The 27733-nt window shown below is 40.4% G+C and overlaps 1 protein-coding gene across 7 annotated transcripts in view; it reads left to right on the top strand.

Moving 5' to 3' along the window:
* Nucleotides 1-27733, top strand: part of LOC143218028 (uncharacterized) — an 85436-nt gene that overhangs the window by 24160 nt on the left and 33543 nt on the right. For 2 of the 7 annotated variants that reach the window (XM_076442906.1, XM_076442912.1), the window contains exon 5: nt 27308-27399. The exons of 2 other annotated variants lie outside the window; for them this stretch is intronic. In XM_076442906.1, coding sequence (XP_076299021.1) covers nt 27308-27358 — 51 coding nt within the window. In that variant the 3' untranslated portion in view covers nt 27359-27399. 3 more of the 7 variants (XM_076442909.1, XM_076442907.1, XM_076442908.1) reach the window with 3 other exon arrangements.

Genomic DNA, 27733 nt, shown 5'->3' with positions numbered 1-27733 from the left:
TCCCAGGCCTACAGGTGTCGCGGGCCATTAAACCACGCCCACTTGAGGCACTGTATACAGAGAAAACGAGATGTACAATCATCTGCTGAAATTCTGATCAGATACAAATTATTTTAGATCACGTTAAATTGAGTATGAGACTAGTGGCCTGCGAGCGACTCCCTTGGCTCCGTTGGAGGGCAACGCGAAGCCACGCCTCCTTTCAAGGCACTCCGCCTTCTGCTCTCTAGGGAGAGCAAGATAAAAAGAATTTTGTGCTTACCGTGAAAACACTGACCCAGGCTTACAGGTGTCGCGGGCCAGTAAACCATGCCCACTAAACCACGCCCACTTGAGGCACTGTATACAGAGAAAACGAGATGTACAATCATCTGCTGAAATTCTGATTAGATACAAATTATTTTAGATCACGTTAAATTGAGTATGAGACTAGTGGCCTGCGAGCGACTCCCTTGACTCCGTTGGAGGGCAACGCGAAGCCACGCCTCCTTTCAAGGCACTCCGCCTTCTGCTCTCTAGGGAGAGCAAGATAAAAAGAATTTTGTGCTTACCGTGAAAACACTGTCCCAGGCCTACAGGTGTCGCGGGCCAGTAAACCATGCCCACTAAACCACGCCCACTTGAGGCACTGTATACAGAGAAAACGAGATGTACAATCATCTGCTGGAATTCTGATTAGATACAAATTTTTTTAGATCACGTTAAATTGAGTATGAGACTGTAGTGGCCTGCGAGCGACTCCCTTGGCTCCATTCGAGGGCAACGAAGCCACGCCTCCTTTCAAGGCACTTTGTACAGAGAAAGAACAAGATAAATAGTTATCTCTCCTATCTTTTACAAAACTTTACTTGACATTCTACAGCGTCTAAATCGTTTGAAAGTAGGCGTGGCCTAAATTGCTCCTTTGAGAAAGAAAACGGAGAAACTTGTTCAAGAAATATTAGTAAAATAAAGATGAAATGCATATACACACGATATAGTGATAATGATTTTTCAGTGATCGGAATGCCTAATTTTTGAAACATGTACGTTTCCTCGTCCGAACTGAAAGAAATGTTTCCGGCATCTCGACGGACAAAGCGTGTTCTCCGCGTGACTAACCGTTCACGTTGGCAAAGAGAACGGGAGAGGGAAAAGGACGAACGGAAAAGGAGCTAATAAGAAATGCATCGGAAACTTGAATCACTGTTCGATCGAGCAGGAAAACTTGTTCTCGCTACGAGACCGGGGACACGGCTCGCTAGGAAATCGTTTCGTCACCAATCCATAGCTCAGCTGCGTTCGTTTAAAACCCAACGATTTCTTTTAACAATGACGTACACAACGTTTGATTATTCTACAATTTTTTCAACGGTGATCTCTCTATTTATAATTAAATGTTCATCGTAACCGAAAAAAATCATTACAAAGTTTATAATCCTGTTATCGATAAATTTTTATTGAACATTTCTGAGCATCAAAAACTTAATGTAAAATGTCAAATACAAGTTAAGTAAACGTGTCGAGCTTGAATATAAAATTTGCACAAATTTCTTTATTGAAATTGAACATTTCGTATTCTTTAAAGTGATCACGTGCCATAGGGCCCGCTCTAGGAGGGAGCAACCCGGACATTTGTCCGGGGCGCGAAAATTTAGGGGCGCCATTTTGGCTGTAAATGTGAGAAAAATATTGATGTGTTAAATACCCAATTAATAGAAAATTTGGTTTTATTAAAATTTAAATAAAATGATTTGATTTTATTGAAGATAAAAAATATCTACTTTTATTTTAAAAATATATGTATATATATATATTCTTAAGGGGCGGCAATTTGTCTTTTTGTCCGGGGCAACGTAACCGCTAGAGCGGGCACTGCGTGCCAAATGTTTTTTTTATGAAATTAATACCATCCAAACATTTTTTTACCGGTGGAATCCCTTTTATTCAGTACAGTAATTCGGTTAAGAGATTAATCAAATTGATGGAATTGATGAACTTAATAAAACTGATAACAATGATGGAATTGGCGAACTTCGCGGTACTGATAATATTGATGGGAATGGCGGGTTCGATAAAATTGATGAAATTGCGGACATTTATAGAATTGATTATAAAAATGGTTAAAATGGATGGAATTGGTGCAATCGAGGTAATTAATGGGATTGATAGGATTGATGAAAATGAAAGAACTGATAAAATGAACACAAATGATAAAACTAATGTACTTGAAGATTGACAAAAATGTAATTTATAAGATTAAAAAAATTAGTGAAATTTTCAGATTGGTAGAATTGATGGTATCAATGGAATTGGTGGAGTCGTTGGAATTGATAAAATTGAATCGATAGAGTGCAACTGATGGGATTGATGATCATCCATGTGAGTAAATAAAATTTCGAAGGTTTCGCAAATTGATGAAATTTTTGAAATCTTTGGTGTGAAAATTCGTGTGAAGACTACATAGGTGTCTAATATTATCCGACTGAATCGTTGGCTCGCATAGTTCCGGGTAGTAGAGGCCATTGAGTCTCTGAGTACCTAAAAGGCTCGTAATACGATGGCAGACGAGGAGCTAATGCGCCGAGTCGAACGAACTTCCGGGTCTTCGGCGACCCTCGTTTGTCTCGGAAGCCAAAGAAGTTGCAAGGAGCCGTTACGTACTCGTACTGGCATCAAGGCATTAAGGTATCAAGGCATTCGAGCCTCTCGATTGCTGCACCTCTACGATCGTCGGAAAAATAACTCTATCCGCCTTGTGTATCCCCTTTGCACTATTTACCTCTCCCTCTGTCTATTTACTTCTATTTACTTTAACCTTCTAGTTACCGTCTAGTCCAAGTGTAACACACCCTTGAAAACACTGCTTATGTTTTACTCGAGAATTTTCTCTTTGCCAAACAGGTATAAAATGTGCAGGTTGTTGCAAAATGTTGTTTTCTAAGGTTTCATCTAAATGCATGATGGTGCACCAGCCAAGTTTTCGCACTATGTACCTCCGTTTACACAGTGATTATTTACCATTTCTAATCTTAATTTACTTCTAAACATTACTAGGCTGCAAGAAGTTTCACTTCTGCCGCGCGTGGTTTTCCACGTGTATGTTTTTTTTACTTACCTGACACCTGTCAAAATTTTTCAGGTCAGTTTTGAACAAGGGTTTGGACAATTGTTTATAAATCTATTGTTTATAAATATATTGTTTATAAGAGGTTGATTCTATGTTATGCAATTGCAAATGTTCACAAATTAACTCTGGTTAATTAGTTATTAACAATTGTTGCGCGCGCTGATTGTTTCGGTTATCCCATAATGCGTAAGACAAGGAGAGTTGAACTGTGCGACAAGGACAGACATACATAACATACTACTTCTCCAAAATTTGTTAATAACTAACAATTTAAGCATCAAACCTGCATAAAACTAAAAGTGGAATGTAGTCACAAGGCTTCATTTTACATTCTACAGTCTTAAAAGTTCACCAATGAAGTCTTTAAAGTTAGTAAATTAATTATGAAAATGTTACTTGTCAAACTATTCGGGGTTATTCGCGAAATTTCGTCACTTCCGTAACGCTCGACCGCGTCACTTCCGTAACAATCCTGCGTCACTTCCGTTACACTAGAAAATTGTAGCCCCCTGAGCAAAGAAGTTTTACTTAAAAAATCGTAAAAATTTTGTCGATAAAGGGTGCTAAATTTGTTCCTTGGAATAGGTATATTCAGGATCAACAGCGCTACGGAGGACTTCACAAAAACTGTAGGACTCGATAAAAAAAATGAGTGTCCAGACTCGAATGACGTTTAGTTTCCGCCGAGAGCTATGGCAGATTATTGAAAATTGATCAGAGCCTCGAACAATTCCCGCGTGTATCCCAGGACCAAGTAGAATATCGAGTTCCACGTGTTCTCTGATTGCTTCGACCTCCGAGAAGATTCTCACGGACTCGTCTTGGAAGGGTACACGATTTCGAGACTGCCGATCGAACTTTTGTCTTCTCCGCTTTTTTTTCTGCTTCCGGTGGTAATTGTCCCCACCATGTGTGCCCCGATCTCTCTCTCTCTTTCCTCACCCCTCTCTTTACCCCCGTTGAAAGAAGTACGAGAGAGAAGAAGAGGAGAGAACCCCTGCGTCCACCGAATACGACGCTGTTCGAGCACCGACTACGGCACTGAAAGCGTCGAGTAATCGATAATAAGTTAATGGGCAGGTTTGCCCTGCTCGGCTGGTCAGTTGCTCACGAGCGAGGCATTCGATCGAGCCGATGACAACTTCCGGCGGTGGTAACGAGCGGTCGACACGCGATCGCGATTGCGATGCTGGAGTCCCGCGAGGATTGCTCTCGGTTCCATCGATGCGGCCACTTCTGCAAATGTCCCGAGGCTTTCCCATCGACTTAGACCTTTATTTATGTACTCACCACCTTCCAGTTCAATTTTCATTCCCGTACGTTGCGCACGCTGCTACTTTTATCGGACATGCGTCGGGGGATGTTTCACCCTTATTGTTAATGTCACGAGTGCTTCCCGGAATTATTATCGGGACACGCGAATCTGCTGGAAATTTGACCGACAGGGGATCTCAATGTACACACTTTGCACTGCATTTAAGAATTTTCTCATTGCAAAATATACCTAATTGACGAAACTGTACATTGTTGTTCTCTAAATAGGAGCTTCGTTGTTCCAGTGGACTTTGCGAATTATTTTCTACACGCTTGATAGTCATAAAAATATTATTGGATTGGAGTATTGGACTTTATTTACGAACTTTTCATTGCAAAATATACCTAATTGACGAAACTGTACATTGTTGTTCTCTAAGTAAGGGCTTCGTTGTTCCAGTGGATTTTCCGAATTAGGATGTTATAGGAATAAGGATGTTATTGTTGTAGGTTTCAAGTGGATTTTGCGAATCATTTTCTGCACACGCAAAAATCATGAAAATTTGATTGACAGAGGTTTTTTATACACGGCCATCGGACGGAGTTTGAGAGGTTTTCCGTTGCGAAATATGCACAAGTAGCGCAGCGCCAGAGATAATTAGTAGATGACTAGAAATGTCGTGTTAATTTCATTGTGGTTCTCTTTCGAGCGAATGCGGAAAGATTAGCTGGCGATTAATCATCTCGTGTGAAAAATCATGTTTCCCGTTTCCTTGAGGTTCCTCCTCGTCAGGCTGGCTGATTTTCTCGGCGTTTCTCATAGGGCTTCAGCTGCTGGTTGGTTCGAGAATCTCGTCGCTCCATATCACCGAAAGCAGTTAGTCGACAACGGCACCAAGTGCCGCTCGTCGAGACGGTCAAGAAAGAAGAAGAAAACAGTGAAGGAAGAGGAGGACGTTCCGTTATCGTTCTCCTCCACATAACCGTACCTCCGATAGAGGGCGCGATCCCAGATCACCTCTTATCCCGAGGAAGGTCAGATCATCTACTACACTTCTTTCTACCTTGCTCCTCCATCTTACTTCTCTCCTATCTCGCGTAATAGCCGCGGCAAACCAACGAAAAGATTCGCAAATACCGTCTAACGTGTATACATCGACACCCCCATTAATCAAATTTTTACGAATTTTTCGTGTCCCAAAAAGATTGTGTTCCTTCCATTTCCCTGTACAACTTTTCGTTGACTCGACTAAAACTGTCCTTCATGCGTGTATCACAACTAGAACTGCTACTGTATTTGATTAATTTGATCATTTTCGTGGTCGGTGGACATTTAGAAGTCGATATCAATTGAAAAAAATATCGAAATTAGAAAGTTGATTTTTTCGCAAAATGTCGCGTGCTTCTTCAATCGAGCCCACTGTGCGCCGTAGCGTTGTCAATTATGCACATTCTGCGACGATAAAATTCTCAAGTACCATTGTGTGCACATCGATTCCGCCGACAATAAAACATTTTTGCTCGTACCTCCCAACAATATTTTATTGTCATTTCCAGCAGAATCGAAGCTGTACCATTTGATTTTTAATCGTAATCACGTTTGTCCAAGTCGTTCCGAGCATCTTCTAGTTCTCTGCACTCGTCGTTAGCCTTTCGTTCCGATCGAGATGAGAGGTTTATCCACTTATCTATCAATCAGCGTGCTTTCGTGCTGCGAGACGAGGAAGAGGAAGAAAATGAATGCGGAACAGAGAGGGAAAACCATAGACAGAGAGAGAGAGACGTCCGATCACTGACACGCCCTCCTCGTTTCTCACGAAGGAAAAGGGCGAGGCTCTTCCTCGATCGAGCCCACCTCGTTTTCGATAATCATCGAGATCCTCCTTAAAACGATTCGATCGTTTATTAGGCTGTATCTTTCTCAAACGACAACGGAGCGCCACCAATCCTGGCGCAATTGCGCGCTCTGCACCACCGGAAACATTCTTTTCGAAGTTATTTTTGACTGGCACCGCGATCAATATCGCGGGACAACCGACTTAGAAAGTAGGTTAATACTTAATCGCGTTTAATTGTCCGGCTCTCGACACTTGTCCGCCCACAATTAACTGGGGTTACCTTCGGGCCTCCCTTTGACCCTTCACAAACGAATTCTGCTCCCTTCGATGCAGCCAAGACGTTGCGCTCATGAGTTATACTACCGTTTTAGAATATCTCATTGTTTTCTTAAACGGTGTCTAAGAGATTTATTAATAGACTTTGTGCATTTATGACGAGGATACACATGAGTGGTTGCAATTTAAAACAGAAAAAACTATTAGAAGGATTCATTAAAGTTTAAAATTTCAAAATTAATTTTTTCTCCAATTTATTAAACATAGTCAGAAAGAGAATACATTTTTATTTTACTCCAGTTTGTCGCAATTCAGGTAGAATATTTTTATTTCGCATAAAGACCCGCCGTCTATTTTTTTAAACATTAAAACCATTTCATTTTCCTAGTTACAATTCATTAAAAAATCATTTTCACATCTATATTTTTCATATTATGTACATTTACGTATAATTACGCTATCGAATTGCCTTGTAGCGTATTTTTAACCATTCGGTATTATTTTGCCCGACTCCGAGCTAGCGAAAACGTTTTAAACCTGTTTGAAGTTCTACAACCGGAAGTCGCAGGAATTCTACACCGATGGAATAATGGTAGCGAGTGCAAGATGGCAGAAGATCATCTTCGTCTATCATCATTTATCATCATTGAAAATGTAGCTCCCGTTGCATGCTCGAAAAATAGTTTCCTACTTCGACGGCGAAGCTAAAGTTCTTTACACATGTTTATCGATCTTCAGAGAATGTACAAACTATATTTTTCTGTATAAACATTAATCCAACAAAATCTTGTTAACTTTTGTTAGCAATGATTCTTCGAATTTTCATCATGAAAACGAAATGTACAATTCATACAATAATTAAATTGTTTATATTACTCTTAGATAACCACCATATTTCTCAGTACCGAGTCAAATTAAATTGAAAATTAATTAATTGCGAATTAGTGAAATAGCACAATTGATTTACGGTGTAATTTCTAATGGAACAACAAGGTTTGAGACGCAGGTTGACGTCGGTTGGAAGCATTTCGGCTCCGAAGACGACCGAAGGAACGCTCTCCGGCGGAGTCTAACACCGATCCTCTAATTGAGATCATTTCAACTGGGTTTGCGTCAATCTACACCAACGGCGAAAGTTTTGTCCACGTCGTGGTTTCTTAGGCGAATGTAACAGGGCCACGGGTGCCAGAAAAGCTTGAAGGATCGCCAGGATTGGCCCCCTAGGTGGCCGCTTCGAGAACAATGTTGTTCAAGTCCCCAAACGATGAAGACGATCGGCCGCCACGGTCGGAAATCATAGCTCGCGGGGCGAGTTTTATTTCGACACGTTGAAACGACCCTACTGCGGCATTAATTCAGGCAATTTGCGACGTGGTCCTCGCTCGGTCACTCTCGTTACATTCTTTTCGTGTCTTCCCATCATCCTCCTGACGGCGCGCGCGCGCGCGCGCACACAGCCGCACAAAGGCGGCCTAACCGCGACGTGCGTGTAATTGAAATGGATATGTACTGGCTGCGCCGTACCTTAAACATACACGAAATTGAATATGTTTAATGCCCTGGCGAGATTGTAATAGAAATGTTCCTTCATCCATTTGCACAATTCATTTGTTGGTTTATTCACAGAGGCAAATGTCTGATTAATGTTCTCTTCTAGGTTATGTCGTTGGTTTTCAAAGTAGAGGGAGCACGTCTATAAGCTCGAAATGATTTTTGTTTAGAACATGGGATAGGAGTTTGTTTCTAGAAGATTTGTAAGACTTTTTGTACAAATATTGCTTTCGACACGTTTAGATCATCTTTGGAGGAATTGGTGGGTCACCTACGTTACCAAGATGGCGACTATGGTTCGGTGAAATCGTCACTTCAGTTATTCGAGCCTCGTCTGCTGCTCCAATATTAATCCTATAAGAATCAAACTAATAAAATTGAGTTAATTGAATGGGAACAATGCCTAATCCGATGCTTGAGCACTGTCACTGTATTCTCTAACGTGTTTGCTAGGTTAGGTCATCTACATTGAGAGTGTCGGGAGACGGTTTACATTCGAGTTTTGCTAGAAAAGTACGATATGTGTACGAAAATGCAGCATAGTGTTACAGTCAGGTCTCCACTGGTTGTTTCTACACTTCTTTGGCGGATTCTTTTCCTTTCTGGTTCGATCCGTTTCTTACGGGTTCTATCGCTCGTTACGGAATGCACACGAACCATCAATTTGGTTAGCAGCGACGCGAAAAACACGCTTTGTGTCACGCTTCCTGTCCCGCAAGGGAGAAAATTGCGAAAGGGCTACAACCACACGCAACGGAGGCTCCTTTATCTCGGCCTCGAGCAAGATCTCAGCTGTCTCTTCGCAGCAGTACAAGACAGCTACTTGAATGCGAGACTTTCTCGTAGTTCGATAACTAAAACTTTTCATTCTTCTACTATTTTTTCTATTCGACCATCGAACGGTTAATTCCGACCCCGGCAAATGATCAATTCCCAATTTTTAAATCCCAGTTATCCAGTCGAAGAACGCTACACAATTGTCTCGATAACCTCGCATAATCAACAAAAAAGCATGGTCGATCCTTGCGCGAGTACGCTGGACGCTACGTAACGGGCAAACCGCACAAGAAGGATGAGGCAACACTAGGGGGGTATCTATGTTTCGACGTATCGATGTCTCGAAGGGCTCGCGTGTCCGGCCACCACTAAGAGCGCGCTTCTTCCCCACGAACCTTCCAGCACCTCCTATTCCTCCATTTGGAAAAAAAGAACACGTCAGCATTTCCATCCCCTGAAGATCTCAAATCTCTTCCTCGATCCTCTAACTCGGGCCTGTGGTGCAGGCTTAGGCGTGCGGAGGGGGAGGAAAAAGGAGACTCGGGGGACTATTTTAGGTTGCGACAGCGACCTTAAGTCCCAGAGGTAAGGTGGTATCGGTATTTCTTGCGGTTCTTTGTCCCGCAGGCCGTGCACCAACCTCACCTGCGCCACGCCGGTTCGTCCAGGTAACTCGATCACGCGTGGCGTTCCCGCGACAGCAGCCCTTCTCTCTCTCTCTCTCCCCTCTCCCTCCCACTCCTCTCTTTCTACTCGTTCTCTCTCGTCGCTTCATCTTTTCCACCTGCCTCCGCTCTGTGTCTTCCTCTTTTTCCTTCGCTCCGGCAGAGTCGGTGAGCCTCATTGTAACGATCCGAGGGTGATCGAGTCTCAGCCACTTCCGGTAAGCTCCGGCTACCTTTTTTGCTCCCATTCGAATTCCTCGGGCTGAGATTCCTGCGCCGTGTCCGAGCCGCGAGCCATTTTTTCCCGGGTACCAACGGCCTGATTTTCGTTCTGATCGATTTCCCATTCTTTTCACAAAGTGGAGAAGCTTGTATTATTTTTTCAGCATATCGGTTATGACGTTTGAAGAATCTCGGGAATTTTTTGACGGAAGAAAAATCAAAACTCGCGTCTCACCACAGACGATTCAGTACACACACGTGTGGATTGATGGTTCAGTTTGGAAACTACCCCTAGAAGCAGTTTTTTGTTGCCCTTTTCGTTACCCTGAAATTTTGGAAAAATATAGCAGTGCCCCAACATATACCCTTATCACCTACTGATCAATTCAACTCAGGTCTTCAAGCTAATGAGGGTAGGTTAAGGGTAGATTCTCTCATGTGACAGATGTACACGAATGATTTTTATACATTTTTCTCCGGAGAACTATTAACAAAGTGGGAATAAATTTTTCTGAGACGCATAGGTACATGCTTAAGCTACAAGAAAATATTTTCTTGATTATGTTCAGTTATTTATTTATTGCACAACGCGCAATTGTGTTAACCCATTCGACGTGCTTCTCTTTTCGTGTGACAGGTAGCAAGTGTTGGCCATGTAAACGCAAAAAAATGAAAAATTTTCTCGAATTCAAACAGTAACATTTATCAAATGTTCGTTTCAATTGTGGAAAAAATAAAATTGAATATTTTGACCAGGGACTTCTACATTATTGTCATTTAAGTACTCAATTTGTGGCAATTAAACGAACTGAATAGCTGTTTCATTGAGGATATCGGAAAGACTAATGTGTCTACACGAGATATCATGAAAAGTAAATTTTTAAAAATGATTAATTAGAGCTGTGAACGGTCCTAAGCATTGCCAATTATATAGCTCTAAAAATCATCAGTTGTCCGAGGGTTAAACACATTCCTTTGCCAATTGCAGTAACGTTTTCAAAAAGTTCTGACATTTTTTGAAAAAATGCTAATAGCTAATGGAATCTGCGAGTCGTTTTATTTCCAGCATCTTAGTCTTCGTCTCGCTGAGATAAACCGGCCAGAGAACAAGTAGCAATTAAAATTTGACGGGCTCTATGCTCTTAGCAGACTCCTTTCTAAATAAGGGGACGAAGACAAACGTGAGCGCGCGCGCGCCCGTACGCTCGCGAGCGCACCGAGGTCGATCGAACGGTGTTTGAACACCTCCTCGATTCCTGCATCGGGTGAAAGCAACGTGTTCCTGGTAATGATTTCGTCGTAGTCTCGATTCTGCGTCTGTTGTCTAGTATTACAGCTACTTGCGAGAGTTACGGGACTACCGGCGTACCGCTGTGCTACCAAAAAACGCTCCCTGCCTTCCTTGGCATGGCTTAGGGCGCGTTTCCACCGATCTCTGCTGAAACCAGCTTCAAAACCAATTTCTAGCATTATACTGTATAAGCTCCGAAATGACCCGTGTATAGCGATGGGATCTGGAACACTTCGAGTCGCTTCGATCCAATGTTTATGACGAAAAATTCGAGCCACTTCCAACATAATTCGAAAGCTTAGAACTATTGAAGATCTTAAAGATGTTCTGCAGGTCTATAAAAACGCAACAAAATATTTTAAAATTTGACAAGATGTAATCTTACTAAATCAATGCAATTACCAAAGTTTGGGTTCGATTTACTGCACCGTTTCAGAATTATAGCAACTTAAAGTTTGCACATTTTAACACGTCTTCTTATGGAGAATTCGTAAAATTCCACTTCAAACCCTATTTAAACCTCGAAAAAACGCAACTAGAAACTCCAGTTTTTTTATGTATATAGTAAAAATTCTTAGCAACTCTTCGATTTCAACTTCATTTTTTCAATTTCAACTCTTCGATTTCAACATCAATTTTTAATTTCAACTCTTTGATTTCAACTTCAATTTTATATATTTCCACTCTTCAATTTCAACTTCAATTTTTCAATTTCAACACTTCGATTTCAACTGCTCAATTTCAACTCGTCAACGTCAATTTTTATTGTTTTTATAGTGATTTTAATTGCAATTGTTATTTTTATTACACTTTTCATGTTAATTCCACACGCGTTCTTCTGATAAAGTTATTGGGTTCGGCAAGAAAGTAATTTCGGTATTTTAAGGTGAAATAGAGCCCAATTTCTTTATCCAAGCAATAAATATTAATGATTAAGATATTCTTCCTTTTGTTCGATGATCTTTTGCCAAAAGGAATAAATACGAAAATGTTACATTGAATAATTATGTGAATGCTCCCCTAGAAGAATACCTAATTCAAAGTTCATCGAATCTCAGTCGGACTATTAAACTCTAGTTGAAGTGGTGGTCGGATCAGGAACAGTCAGCTTAGCCGAGGGACGAGGCTAGAATGGGTAACCAGTTTGAGCGAAGTCCGCGGAGGAAGAAGAAGAAGAAGAAGCAGCCGCAGCAGAGGCAGCACCATCAGAACGGCAGACATAGACGCGCGTGCAACACACATGCACCTGGTACGGTGCATCAAAAACACGTAAGCTGGAATTTATGAGAAGGAGGCTCTCTCGGCGCTGCCGGACTCTCCGCGTCCTCGGTAGCCTGTGCACGAGAGAGGAAAGATGACGAGAGAGAGAGAGAGAAAGAGAGACAGAGAACGAACTCTCCCGCGGAGGTGGGCCCGGGGGCGGAGAGGGAGGAAGAGGGCACAGGGTACCGTTCTGTCCTCGGGGACCTTGGTTCACCGGGTCGGTTCCCCTGGTTTCTCATCCACTTAGCAAAAAGCGGCTTAACCACCGATCTTCTCTTCTTCGCCGTTCTCTTCCTTTTCCTCTTCTTCGACGACGACGGCGACCTCGAAACTGTTCGCGGATCAGCCGTCCACTTCCTCTTTTTCCGAGGGCTGCGGATTCCAGTCAAAATTCTCTCCTTCACACGTTCGATCTATCGATTTAAGGGGTCATGCCACCTTTGAATCTTCAAAAAAGATCTTCTCTTGCTCCCGCTGCGGAACAGACACTACCATGGTAGAACGAATGGGCATTCTACCTCGGAAAAAAAGAGATACAGTGAGCGTGAAAAGTATTCGTAAGCCCTTTAATATCAGGGGCCAAAAAGTAACAGTTATTATTAGACTGCGGATTTTTATGCAAAATAAAAATGTCTTGGCTGAATTGCAACGAACTGGAGTGAAATAGAAAATTATTTTCTTCCCTATCATGTTTAGCAGGTAGAAAATAATAGAATAATATGTGTTTAAATTTTCCTAATATGTTTGCTATTTTAAATTACACCACCTCATTATTGTCATAAATGCATAAAATCCGCAGTCCAATTATTAGACATAATAGCAATTTCATCTTATTTCGACGAAGGAAGTAATCCTCAAAAGAATATGCAACAACGGATGTTTAAATCGGACTCGAGAAGAACAATTTTATAATTGTAAAATAAGTTCTTTTAAAGAGTGAGTTCATTTAAATAATAATACCGATATTTCGTAGCATTATCATTATTAGAAAATTAAATTTGAAAACATTGACATATTCCTCACTAAATTTCATTATTATACAAATTAACTATATTTTATTAAAATTCACGTATAAAATCTGAACAAACTTTTAATAATAGTCATCCTCTTCAGTATTAAAAACTGTGGGATAGGTTTGCTACGAGCGTGTGGTGTGTGAGTGTGTTGTCAGCAGAAGATCATAGAACAAAATGGTCGTTACATCACCGAATAAAAACTTGCAGTAGTGAAAAATCGCCTCGAAGAAACGAAATTACCAATAAAAAATGCCGCTCGTTGGGGGCGGGGGGGGGGGGGGATTAATGAGAGAGCAGTTGCGAATCGATTGCAATACAGAAGTTTAGGCGTTGGTTTGTGAACCTTGTACGTAGTTGAGCGAGGATGTTGACTTCTGTTCTTCGCGAAGAAACCGGAAACGCCCGGAGGCCGCGGATCGAGCAGGTAGGACAGGTAAAACGGGTGGGGCTTCCGTTTCTAGATCGTTGATCGAGATCGATCCATCGCGCGTCGGCCGTGTTTTCTTTGCAGGAAGCCGCCTAATCACCGGACGGGCAAACTATTCGCCGCCTGGCCGCGTTATCTGCGCTTCTAATGCGCAAAAGAAACAGTTATGCCGTTTTATTAACATCACTCCGATCTGGATTAACTCTGGCCGGGGACTTAGTAATCACGCCGGCCATAAATACAACGCACTTAATCAACGTCCATCGGGAAACGTAATTAGATTTTCCGGAATTTCAAGCAATCACTGGTGACAATGCACTTTTGTGGAATAAACGTAAAACTATGTATTGGGTTGGCAAGAATGTAGTTTCGGTATTTGAAGGTGAAATAGAGAGCCCAATTTGTTTATTTCATCGATTTCAACTTCAATTTTTCAATTTCAACTTCGTTTTTTTCAATTTCAGCTCTTCGATTTCAACTCTTCGATTTTAACTCTTCAATTTCAACTCCTCGACTTCAACTTCACTTTCAACTCGTCAATCTCATCTCTTCAATTGCAACTTCAATTTCAACTTCGATTTTTATTGTTTTTATAGTGACTTTAATTGCAATTGTTGTTTTTATTACACTTTTTATGTCAATTCCACACGCGTTCTTCTGATAAAGCTATTGGTTTGGCAAGAAAGTAATTTTGGTATTTTAAGGTGAAACAGAGAGCCCAATTTGTTTATTCAAGCAATGAACTTTAATGAATAAGATATTATCCCTTTTGTTCGATGATCTTTTGACCGCAAGAATAAATAAGGAAATATTTTATTGATGAAAGTTCATCGTTTGAATAAAGAAATTCGGTTTTATTTCACCCCTACTGAGCCTTAAAAGAAACTGGTACATGTTCCCTCATAAAAATGACAAGACTGGTTTTATTTAGTCTTTGTGCGGCTCCTATTATATAATACGCGCGCTATTAAAGATGTTTATACTATCAATATTTATAAAATCATTTTTATTATTTCAATAATTGTAAAATAATAAATCTGGAACCGGTCATTTCGACCAGTGATGGTAGGTTTAGTAATAAAATGCCGAAACTACTTTCTTGCCAACCTAATAGAATAATATATTTCTTAACGACCACAAAAACTCCATAAATGCTTAAAATCTAGATGCACGGTAGTGCACCAGCCAAGTTCTCGCACTACCTCCTTTTACACGAAACAACTTAGCCGTTTTTAGAGGCTTATAACTCGGCTCTGGAGGCAGATGGACAGATGTAATTTGGATTTTTTTTCTTTGATAGCTACTTGATAATTGATGAAATTTCAACAAAAATTGATGAAATCCCTACAAAAACATCCTGTGAACAGGAGCCAAGTTCCTATGGCCGTAAAAAGTTGTGAGACCAAACAAAATACGGCCAAGTTCGTTAGCTTAGAAGTACCTCTTGCAATACTGAAAAAAGCCTTTGTAAAAATTAGTTTAAAAGAAGGCTATTTAATTTTTAAAGGCTTACATGGAGGGCTAAGTTATTCAAACTTGGCCGTTACTTTTTCAGCCAATGGCCGTAAAAGGTGTAAAGGTAGCGGCCAAGTTTGAATAATTTAGCCGTCCATGTAACTCTTTAAAAATTAAATAGCCTTCTTTTAAACTAATTTTTACAAACGTTTTTTTCAGTTAATAAATGTTAAATGCTTTCGGCGCAACGGTTCGATCGTTTACTACTAATTATGAAGCAATTTTGCTAATTATCAAACAAAATGAACGTTTCGATCCTAGTTTGGATCCTTTTCAAGATTTATTTGAATCGCTTTTCTCAGTGTTGCAAGAGGCATTTCTAAGCTAACGAACTTGGCCGTATTTTGTTTGATCTCACAACTTTCTACGGCCACAGCAACTTGGCTCCTGTTTACAGGATGTTTTTGTTGGGTAATACCTCGACTAAATATATTTACACTATCTCACCCGTTCTGCTTCCAAAAAGCCACGATACCGATTGTTTTCCCACCTCAACAATTCACAGGATGGTTCCAAGGTCGTCCAAGGTTAAATTCGGTAGGAAAGCAAACATTCTCTAGAAGAGACAGTCCAGTTAGGGGAATCATAGTTAACCGTTGCTGCGGCATCGATCGGTCTTGTCGGCCAAAACGTTAAAAGCAAGCGTGACAGGGGGTGTGCGGAGGGGGTGGCAAGAGAGTGGAAAGGGGGCACGCTTCGGATTCGAATTTTCATAAGGATCGATCGCGAGAGAGAGAGAGAGAAAGATGGCGAGGGGCACGTGGTGACCGGTTAGGCGCAGCAGCGGTGGCTTAAATTGCATTCTGCAGGGGGTGCGTGGAGGGATGGGCCCGCAGCGCGAGGGTGCCACAAAGGAAACTGGAGTACTAACCAAGGCATTAGCAGGATGCCCCGGTTTCCGACAAACAACGCACAGCCCCCACTGCGGATGTTCGTTGCATCCCTTACCACCACCAGCCCCCCTTGCCCCAAGTCGCTACCACCCCCTCTGGGAACGGTTTTGCAACCTAATTACGGTCTTTGCTATCGATTTCAAAATCCGTCGAGAGGGATGCATCACGCTCCCATGTGCCCGCCTCCATTTTGTTTTTATGATTTTTCTGATCTTACGGATTCGTTCAGATTTCGGTGGTTGATTCACGCCGAAACTACCACCCGTCGAATCTCCGGCTTCGTATTTTGCAGTTTACAATTTTCGGTTGTTAGTTAAATACTAGTAAATATTGGTAAGATGATCATATTGATATTTAAAAAAAAACATTTAAATGGTAACATCTTTAAACAATCATAATGTATTAATATTGGATATCACTGTGTTCGGGAAAGTCTACAGAATCTTTTGCTGTAAAGAACAATTCAGTATCTTTTATAATAACACCACAATATTTGTTTAAAGTTGGGAAATATGTTTTTTTTTTCAAAGCCATGTTTCTCAAAAGCTGTGCGTCTGGAGAAAAATTAAGGATGGATTCGGAATCAGTGCTCAAAAAACTCTATAAGAACTACCCAACAGTAATTGTGGAACAGATTGGTGTTGGACAGTGTTATTATTACACAAATCCTAGCTTGGCAGAAAAACTGAAGACGTTTGGTGCATGCACAAAGATGTTATTCTGATAGAAATTGTGTGTCATCAATGATGTGTCTGCATTATCATTCGTATACGTAGTTGATATATCTGAATATTTCAAAAACTGTTGTTCCCATCGAATTTTTACTACAAAAACACAGAATGGAGAATCATAAGTCTGATACTGGCATGTTCCGCCGACGGTTCTAATCGCCACATTGTCATCAAGTCGCGTTCACACCGTGTGCTGCTTTGCGTACGCGTCGAGCCACTCTAAATGATGAGATTTTCGTCGGTGGCACGCGTTCAATGACGGAGAAAGCGCCGCAGAAGGGGTGGTTTTGGGATGACGGGGAGGGAGGCGGCGGTAGAGATGGTTAGAGGGTGTACGATCCGTATTAAAGTATTGCTCAGATGTTTTTTTGCTAAGGCTTTTGCTTTGCTTTTACGGTCGCCTGGAACAATGACGAATCCCCGACGTCATTGTACGCTGGCCCTTGCAGTTCGAGGAAAAAATGCAGAAAAGAAAGGGAAAAAGAGTGAGAGAGGGCGAGATATATAGAGGGAAAGGGAAACGAGGGAAAGGTACGCGCGTCGTGTGACAATCACTCGCCGCTGATTACACGGGCCATTGTGCAAGGACAACGGCTCGCGCGCGCGCGCGCGCTCGCCGATAAAAGGGTTTTTCTTCAACCCTCTCCGCACAAGGGGGTGGAATCATTCCGACAGAGGTATGGGAAGAGGAAATCGTATCATCGAAAACACCGGCAACCTCGTGTTTCACCTGTGCGTTTCCACGATCGGAGGTGTTCTTCGACACAAGGGGGACTTCTCCTGTAAAACGACAGTGAAAACAAATATTTTTTACCCTTTTCCACTCTCGGAGCTGTTTCAACTGAAAAATTCAATATTCCTTCCGATCTGGAATATTTCCTTCCCTATGATTTTTGCAATTTTGTGGATATGAAATTGCTATGATACCTCTAGTCCAGTCAACGAAATGTTGTAGAGGGAAACGGAAGAAACACAATTTTTAACTTTGGGTCTTTGTTTGCTCTTTTTCGGCTTTCGCGTATATCTCGGAAACTATGCGTCCTAGCGATAAGACCATTCCATACAAAACTAAAGCTGACAAAATATGCCACAAGATTGATTGAATTCATTTTTTCACTATCTCGTATAGTTTCCGAGATATCCGCGCTCAAAGTTCACTAATTGCATTGAGGAGTTAGCTAGTCAAATAAGGCAAGAAACGTGAGGCAAAAATTTCTCTTTCACAATTAGTGAACTTTGAGCGTGCATATCTCGGAAACTATGCAAGATAGCGAAAAACTGAATGGAGTCAATGTTATGGCACATTTTGTCAGCTTTAATTTTGTATGAAATGGTCTTATCGCTAGGACGCTTAGTTTCCGAGACATAAGCGGAAACCCGGAAAAGGGGACCTTCTACGTGCCCCCCTGCACCCTGCTCACCTCCTAGGAGTAGTGACACAATACATATCTGCAAATAAATTATATACGGAAATATTAATAAAACAAGCATTACAGTAAAAATTGAAAGTTGACCGATTAAAAAAAGCACCCTCCCCCTAAATGCTACCCTCGGAAGCACCCTCTGAGTTATGCTAGCAATTACTGCATCGAGAGTTCTTCCTGATCTTGTTGTCGCTTCATTAGGATTATTTACCATTTCCAATCTTAATTTACTTCTAAACATTACTAGACTGCAAGAAGTTTGTTGTTTATAAAAGATCCTAAAGTATATCGATATTTTTCACCATGAAAAAAGAAATTCCCCCCTTAAATTTTCATAATGTTCTTACTGTTTTAACCCTTTGCACTCGAATGGCGAGTCTGAGGCGCCATTAAAAATTGCCGTACCATTATTCGAAACAGTTTTAACATTATTAAATTTGTCTAGATTCTATAAATTGTAAAAAGCTCAACTGTTATATACAAAGAAAACAGGTTTAATTTGATGCGCACAATGTAAAAAAGATTATATAGTACAAAAATGATGCGGGTTGAAACAAATATCTTGATTTTGGAATTCAAATTGTTCGAGTGCAAAGGATTAAATAACACCTACTCGTTGACGTCATAAATGCATAAAATCCGGTGTGTACTGATAACTGCCCGGTACCACCCGGTCTCCAAACAGAACCAGCTGGAAATATTTTCCACTGCGAAAGCCCGTATGAAAAAAGCAAAGAAAAATGATGAAGATGATCGGATGCAATCCACAGTGCGTCGTCAGCTCGAATAGAGGCCGGCTGCAGCGACGTCTGGCCAAGTAAAGGGTCAATCGAAGGCAACGAGGAGAGGACGAGCAAGGCGATGGATCAAATAGGAGGAACGGAGACGTGATCCAAGACAAAGAGGGGCTGTGAAGAGAGAGGGGGGAGAGTTAGGGACGAGAAGCGAGAGACACTCGAACGAGTTAACTCGATAGTGGGACCGAAAGCAATCAAATAGCCGATTGATAAAAGAACCGAGAGACAGAACGACGAACAAAAGGGGCAGGAGAGGGAGAGATAGGAAGAGAAAGATTAGCCGTGGAGAGGGGGGAGTGAGACGAGGGAAGGAAGGAGAGGCACTCGTTCCCGAGATATGTGGGAGCCCCTCGGCTCGATCGTACACACGGACAGTTTCGAACGACTTTAATTGATTTTACTATTGAAGGAAAAGGTCGTCGAGCGGTAACGAGTCGCGCAGTCGACGCGCTGCGATCGATTTCAACGGGCCAGCGGATTTTTCGAGCGCCTTCGCTATTCTGATTTTCCCAGGAAATTATTCCGGAGACGTAATCGGAACCGGGGCAGATTTTTCAATATTCTTGATCTTTTGAAAATGTCACTTCGTTCAACGGGACCTTTATGCAAAATGTAAATTGAACAACTCGTTTTATGAAATGAAGGGTGGGGAACGAGCTCAATTTATCAGCTAGAACATTTCTTATGGTAATAGAGCAGACACGTCATTAATGTTTGCTGATATACATGTTTTCTTGTATTTAAAAAATATCTATAAGACATCACTTAAAACGAAATAATTATGTGTTATATGAAAGAACTTCATCGTCTTTCGTACAGGGTGTTATTAGTTACTTCTGGAGACGTCGTTTAACGCAGTGTTTTCGTTAGTATTTCTAAGAATCTATAAGTAACACCAACTTACCTTTTATTAACTGCGGCAAAACTATAAGACAGGTAGTGTTTTTGTAAAAAATTAACACGTACGTACGTTTTGTGTTGCCAACTTCATTTTTTATGACATGTAACATTCTTATTGGAATAGATTTATACAAGTTTTTAATGGTTTTTTGCTTAATTTTCTTCCGTACCATTTCAACGCAGTTTTTCAATTGTTCTACATAGAATAAACCTCCCTGGCCAGTATTCCCCAAAGAGGTTTTCAATGATATTTAAGTCGGTGGCCATGGTAAAACGTCTATTTCCTTATTTTTAAAGTAGACCTGCCGAAGCTCTTTGCCGAATGCACAGCTGCATTGTCTTGTTGGAAAATGTATTTTTGGTTGGCTATGGACTGAGCATGTTTTGACAAGTGCTTATCGATAACATCCATGTATTTCCTGCTGTTTAATTTTATGGAAATAAATTCAATTTTAGTTCTTCCATTTTTTCCATTTCAAATTATGGGATAATCACTGGTCGGTAATGTGTTAAAATCATTACGGGAAGAAGTAACATTCGATTTAGTTTCTATTTTGTGCAATCGATGCAGACAAATTTTATTTTGCGTAACGATTCGCAGTCTAATTATACATATGTGTAATGTATACATACTAATTTTGAGAATATTTATGTATGTTTATATGTAGTAGTGCAAAAAGGAAGTATATCGTGGAAATCTCGATCGACAGTGATAATAATCGACCAGCACCAGGACGCCACATTCCGTGAAATAGGGGCCCGGAACGTGAAGAAGAATGATCGTTTCGTGGACTGTGTTCCACCCTTGTTTTTCTCGGCCGAACGAGGGTAGCTGAAATCGTAACACGCGAGACGAATCGGTAACCGGCCTCGAAAATCGCCGTGTAATATTCTACGGGCTAGCCTAACTCAGAGGGTGCTTCCGAGGGTAGCATTTAGGGGGAGGGTGCTTTTTTTAATCGGTCCGATCCGTCCCTGACACAACTTTCAATTTTTACTATACTCTGCTTGTTTTATTAGTATTTCGGTATATAATTTATTTTCATATATGTATTGTGTCACATTTTAATATAAACACATTATATTAAATGGAAAATAAATATTATAATATAAATACATTAAAATGTGACACATATTCGGAAATTGTTCGTTATCCAATTATTTATTTTTATTCCTTCCATCAATCTTTATAGTATTCACATATTTACATTTGTTCGAATTAGACCGGATTTTTATGCATTTGCGACAAGAATGGATTGGTCAAATACAAAACTGTAAAGACGGTAAAAGAATTAAAAGATGTCGTTATATCATTCAGTTATATTAACAATTTCTATTTTGCATAAAGATTCACACAGTGTAGTTATAATACTGAATTATAACTGGACTGCGGATTTTATGCATTTTTAAAGATTTTAAGGATTTCAAAGCAGTGTTGTATTATTTTTACTAAAATGATAAAAAAAAACAAATAAATTCGTAGGTAGCTCCTGCAGACAATTTTTATTTTGCATAAAAGTCTGGTATCTAACCAGAAGTACGTGTTGTAAATCTTCCCTAATCATCTTCTAACCTTAATAAATAGATTGCGGATTTCGATGCAAAATAAAAATTGCCTGAATTAATTCCAAGGTACAGGGTCTTTCTTTAACAATTTCAATGGATTCGAAATAATACAATGGTACCTTTAGGCGTTTCATATATTATCTCCGTTTTGTGTTGCAAAATTATTATGATAAATGCATCGAGTTCACATGAACGATACAAAATGAAGAAATGTATTCTCGTCGGTTAGAAGAGGTGGAGAAATGTTCTAGGACAAAGGATTCGCGTGAATGATTGTTATTGTGACGGGGATGGAAAATTTCCTGGTTGTCCGAAGGAACGAATGCGATAGTAGGAAGTGTGCGAGTCGCGTGCACGTTCGATCTGCGGATTCGATGCAGCTCGTTTCGACCCTTGGAAATCTGCTCGCACCCCGACGAACGTTTGGCGTATTAGTCATTCGGTCGCACAGCTGGGAATCCTGCTCTCTCTCTCTTTTCGGGGGTGCGCGCACCCTTTTGCAAGGTCAAATCAATTCCGGCTTAGCCTGCGGCACGACTTGATTTTTCTCTTTAATTTTTACGCCACCGCTTATTTTCGCACGGCGTTCTTTGTTTCCGACCGCTTGCTAACCGTTTGAACTACAGCTAGGGACAAATGGATAAAACACTCTGCGATTCTACAGTGAAGCACAATCATATATTCGGACACTTTTAAAAGCGCGACAACTTTTTTAATATCAGATCATACGCGACTTGCATATTTTTTGATAAGTTAGGACAATTAACGTACTACACGACGTGAAAAAGAAATTTTGAAAAAATTGCAATTAATCGGAATTACAGAGAAAACACTAGAAGTTGTTGTTCACAACTTTTTTTATGCGGGCCTGTATTGTAAATTTAAAAAGTACATTTCGTAGATCTGTGTCAATTATACGTATTCTGAAAGTTTCATCGAAATCGGTCAACGTTGCAACAAGCTACAAACGTTTATTGTAATTAAAGATCAACTTTAAAATACAAGATAAATGATTAGAATTGTGTGCACTATAAACTACAAAATAAATATGAAAAGAGAATGCACTATAAAATACAAGGTCAACGATTAAAATTAGATGCACCATAAAATTGAAATCAAAGTATAAAATACAAGGTCAATGATTAAAATTAGATGCAGCATACTATTAAAATCAAAGTATGAAATACCTACAAGGTAAATGATTAAAATTAGATGCACCATAAAATTAAAATTAAAGTATTCAAAAAAAAAATAAATGCAAATTGGTGCAACCCGAAGAACATAACAAAACAGTTGACAACCGTCAGACTAACGGCAGATAAACAAGTAATCCCAATAATTTTACGTATAAAACAACTAACCATAAAAAAGGAGAATCTATTTCACGGACACTGTGACTGATCTTAAAAAGCCGTAACGATTTTCAGAGGTGTGTGGTGTATCAGTAGCGTGGCTGATGAAAGGGACGCCCAAACCAGAGAGAGAGAGAGAGAGAGGAAACGGTGGGAGAAAGGGAGAGAGTGGGGTGGGATGGAATAGTGAACGATGGGGGGAGGAGGGGCGGAAGAAAAAGGAAGAGAGGATAAAGAGAAGGGTGCCGGTGGACCTCCCTATTGACAACGGCTTTCATCTTTATAATTCAACCCCTCGCGCCACCCTCAATCCATTTTGCCTTTTCTCCCTAATGCTTTTTTACCATCCTTTCCACGTGTCACCTATCGCATACTTCTTTCGCCGAAAAATTCCTCGGAAAGAACCCTTTTGATGTCTTTGCTGTTATGCTCGTTTCTGTCGGCGACTCTGCGCCTACGACTACGGTTTCGCGCGGTTTTCGTTCAAACCGCGACAAAACGGAAACGAAACATCGAATTTCGAAAGCTCGTTGGCAAGTGGGGACTCCGGGCTTGGTGCTTGCGGTGGTTCGAGGTGAAAACGAAATTATTCTGGAGAGACAAAATTGTTTTTTTTTAAACGAAAACTATTTTGTGGTATTGGAAGGTTGCTTTGGACATTTTTTGGGAGCGCGTAGTTTTGAGGGAACTTCATAATGAGGCAAAGTCCTTTTTCATAGAGTCGTGCCAGCTTGAGCGTAAAAACTTGTTGCTGGTAAGATATTAATTTGTCGACATAAAAATAGAAGCCCAGCCTTTTAAAATAATGTAAGATCACACATTGTTGTACGATTCTTGTTTACGAAGTTGCCATCGAGACAAACATTAGCAATGGACCCAATCTTCTTCCTTTATTGTACAGTTGTAACCTCCCATAAGAGGTTATTCTGCAGTCTGTACTACATACGTAATACACTCCTCAAAAGAATTAAGGGATCACTTCTGTGGAAACGAAAGAATACCACATTCCCGTAGAATTTTTCACGCTGATCTCGAATCTGGTCTCAAAATTTGTCTACGACCTCAAGATTTTGCAAGAAATCGATTATATATTATATATATTTTTTATATATATACATATACCCCGTGTGATGTTCCAAAGTTGCACAAAATTTTTGTTCACCGTCAATGTTGTCTTCATCTCGCTACAACTTTGTAAAAACCCAACATAGCAACAATTTGAAACAGATCATCTGAAACTAGAGGTTTCAGGCTTTCAAACCATTGTTTAACGATATCGATACAGCAATTTTTGACGGAGTTATGATCACGTAAAGTGGGAGCAATTTTTCGGGTTCGCACAAGTGATCCCTTAATTCTTTTGAGGAGTGTGTCACAATAATAACCTCATGCTAATGTGTAGGTAATGTAATAAGTATATGTATACCAGTTGGAGGCACTTAAATTTGTGATGGACGTGATAGTGGCGTTATACGTACATGTACAATAATCCACATTCTTTCAGGAAGGAACATAAGATCTTACATAAAGTGGAGCCCAATTTTAATGAAGGATTTGAAAAAGGTGGATTTTGCGACAAAGAATTCTTCATCTTAATAAATAAGAGGATCGAACAAAGTGAGATTCGCAAATTGAAACAATAACGTATACGACAGCGCAGAGGTCGCTGTTCAAAATGGACGATGCTGCAACAAGCGGAACATGGACAGTCATGATTCTTCGTCTCAATAAATAAGAGGATCGAGCAAAGTGAGTTTCGCAATTAAAACAACTAACGTAGACGATAGCGCAGAGGTCGCTGTTCAAAATGGACGAAGTCGCATTGTCAATCGATTTGTTTTCACGAAGTTCTGCCGGATCAAGCATCCCCAACGCGGAGGGTTCGAAGCCGAGGTAAAAAACGGCTCTCGAATTCTTCCCTCGATGCGAGAGAAGCGGAAAGGCAGCCGGTGAAGGAAGAAGAACCTGCCAGTAAAAGCCGAACCTGTGCGCCGAGAGGAGGGTGTATAGGTCATCCGACACCCTGCCAGGTCTCCGGGGTGAGTTAAATAGTATCATTCCCATATGGAAGGGCCGTGGACTGCGTCGTAAACCATGCGAGACACCATCTGCGACCGTTTCGTCTACGCACGGCGTCCCCCTCGTTTTTCCATCGATCTTTGACCCCCCCTCACCGCCCCCATCAGCTCCCATAGGTCTCCCGTTCCTTTCCACGAAGAGCACTGATCCAGCCGCTTCTGGCTAGGCACGACAGCCCAACGAAACCTCCGAAATCTCTGAAACCTTCGAAATCTCCGGGAGGTCTTCCCCTAGGGATCGACCAGCGAGGATTGCGACACACGTGAGACCTCCCCGGGAATCACTATACACCCTGCACCATGCACACCATGCGCGACATGTTTTTCCTCGGACGTTTTTTCCTCCTTCTTCCGACGTTCTTCCCCTTTTTCGACATATTTCTGTCGTCTCTTTGAATTTATACTGGGGACTGACATGAGAGACGTCTCTCGGTTTGCTACTCGCAGGATAGTTACTGATACACGATGAGGCTGTGGGGTCTTTGCGGGAGTGCGGAGGATATCATTGCAAGAAATGGGAGGTGTTACGGTTGATCATTTAGGCTAATGTTGTGATGAAGGAAGTTGAAGGACAGGGTAGATGGGGTCTTGGGGATGTTCAAGTTATTGTAGCCGAGGCTGGAAACATTTTTAGGAAAATGGTCCATCTCTGGGCGCATTTCGAAGGGTGAAATTTCCATTTTACACGTGTAAGTTTCTTTTATTTAGTCCATCAACTCCTCTTTTATTTAATCCACTTTTCCCATCTCTTCGTTTATTAACCATCTCCGGAACAAAAGTATTTTAGGTCGAGCTAAAATTCTGAACATTTGTATGTAGGTTAATCGGCAATTGCGAATCTCACTTCGTTCGATCTTATTTATTAATATGAAGAATCCTTTGTAGCAAAATCCACCTTTTTCAAATCCTTCATTAAGATTGGGTCCCACGTTATGTAAGGTCTTATGTTCCATCCTGAAAGAATGTGGATTATATACATGTACATATAACGCCACTATCACGTCCATCACAAAGTGCCTCCAACTGATATACATATACTTATTACATTACCTACACATTAGCATGAGGTTATTATTGTAACACACTCCCCAAATGAATTAAGGGATCACTTGTGCGAACCCGAAAAATTGCTCCCACTTTACGTGATCATAACTCCGTAAAAAATTGCCGTATCGATATCGTTAAACAATGGTTTGAAAGCCTGAAACCTCTGGTTTCAGATGATCTGTTTCAAATTGTTGCTATGTTGGGTTTTTACAAAGTTATAGCGAGATGAAGACAATATTGTCGGTGAACAAAAATTTTCTGCAAATTTGGAACATCACGCGGGGAGAAACAAATTTTTGTTGATAAATAGCGTTAATACCATTTGGAAGGGCTATCTTTCCTGTGTAAAATGTGTGGTTGTTGATTATTGTGCGACTTTTCTTTATTCGACTTATTCAACATTGAAGTAAATGTTGGCCTTTTAACTTTAACTGGCGGTAACTTGTATCGGGCGAAGATATTTTGCTTTCTGGTTCGATAAAAACGTCGACCATGCAACGACCTTGAAACGGTGGTTTCTCAAGATAAAAGTCTGCTCTATCGCGTGGTATAATTCGATTTTCCGCTGGACCCATATTTTTTTAGACAAATTCAAAAATATCCGCAATAATTGGTGCAAAAGTGGTGTCTCTACGTCTTTAATAATTGTTTAAACATGTTTAAACAATCATAATGTATTAATTTTCGATATCACTGTATTCAGGAAAGTCTATACAATATTTTTCTGTAAGGAACAATTCAATATCTTTTATAATAACATCACAATACTTGTTCAAAGTTGAAAAATATGTCTTTTTTTAAAACTCAATTTTCTCAAAAACTGTACGTCTAGGAGAAAAATTAAGGACATATTTGGAATCAGCGCGGAAAACTCTGTCAGAATTGTATAGTGGGAACCGAAATACTTTTTGGCTGTTGGACAGCGTAATTTACGAATATCGAAGCTTCGAAACTTCGATTCTCGTCACCTTCGAAGTTTCTGAAATCGAAGCTTGAAGCTTCAAAATCTTCGACCTTCGAAGGAAATTAACATCTCTAATGTGAAGGTGCTTCAGCCAGGAAAAATAATATTCTTCATCTGAGATGCCCCACCTGGCTTGTGGAGGATGTCGAATTTATTCATTATACACAGTAGTTTTGTAAACAAATTTTTCATAAAGCATTTCTTTAAATTTGTATCGTACAACAATCTATTTTACTTCACATTTTGAAGGACGATACCTCTCCTTTCACCCACATTCATTTTTTCAGTAATGCGAAATTCGACTAACGTCTCGTATTTATTTTGCCTGAAACGATTCAACTTTGATTTTAGGGGGTGTTTTCTGGCAACTGGTACAGAAAAGATTTTGTCGAAAATCAGTAGAATGGAACCGCCCGAGGGAATTCGAGGATATCGGTGTTGAGGTAGGGAAAGGACCATCTCCTTGCATTTAAACGGCTTCCCCGTCCCCTTTGCTTCACACCTGCTGCTACCAAATTCTTCGAACGACGTCAAGTGTTTAGAAGATTTAATAATTCAGCACTGCTCCATTTTATCCGTGATTTTATTCGAATCCTCAGCAAACGAAAAGAGAGATTTCATTCGATATTTATTCAAAAATATTAATAAAGAATAGAAATATTATATTCATTTTATAATAGATATTCAAAAACTCTTTGAATTATTACTACTAGTACTAAGCATACTATTAAATTACAAATGTTTTATTAAGACCAACACAAATTGTTAAATTCAAAA

This window comes from Lasioglossum baleicum, chromosome 18 (assembly GCF_051020765.1).
Source record: "Lasioglossum baleicum chromosome 18, iyLasBale1, whole genome shotgun sequence".
Lineage (NCBI taxonomy): Eukaryota > Metazoa > Arthropoda > Insecta > Hymenoptera > Halictidae > Lasioglossum > Lasioglossum baleicum.
The sequence above is the reverse complement of the archived record's forward strand: the minus strand, read 5'-3'. Positions and strand labels throughout refer to the sequence as shown.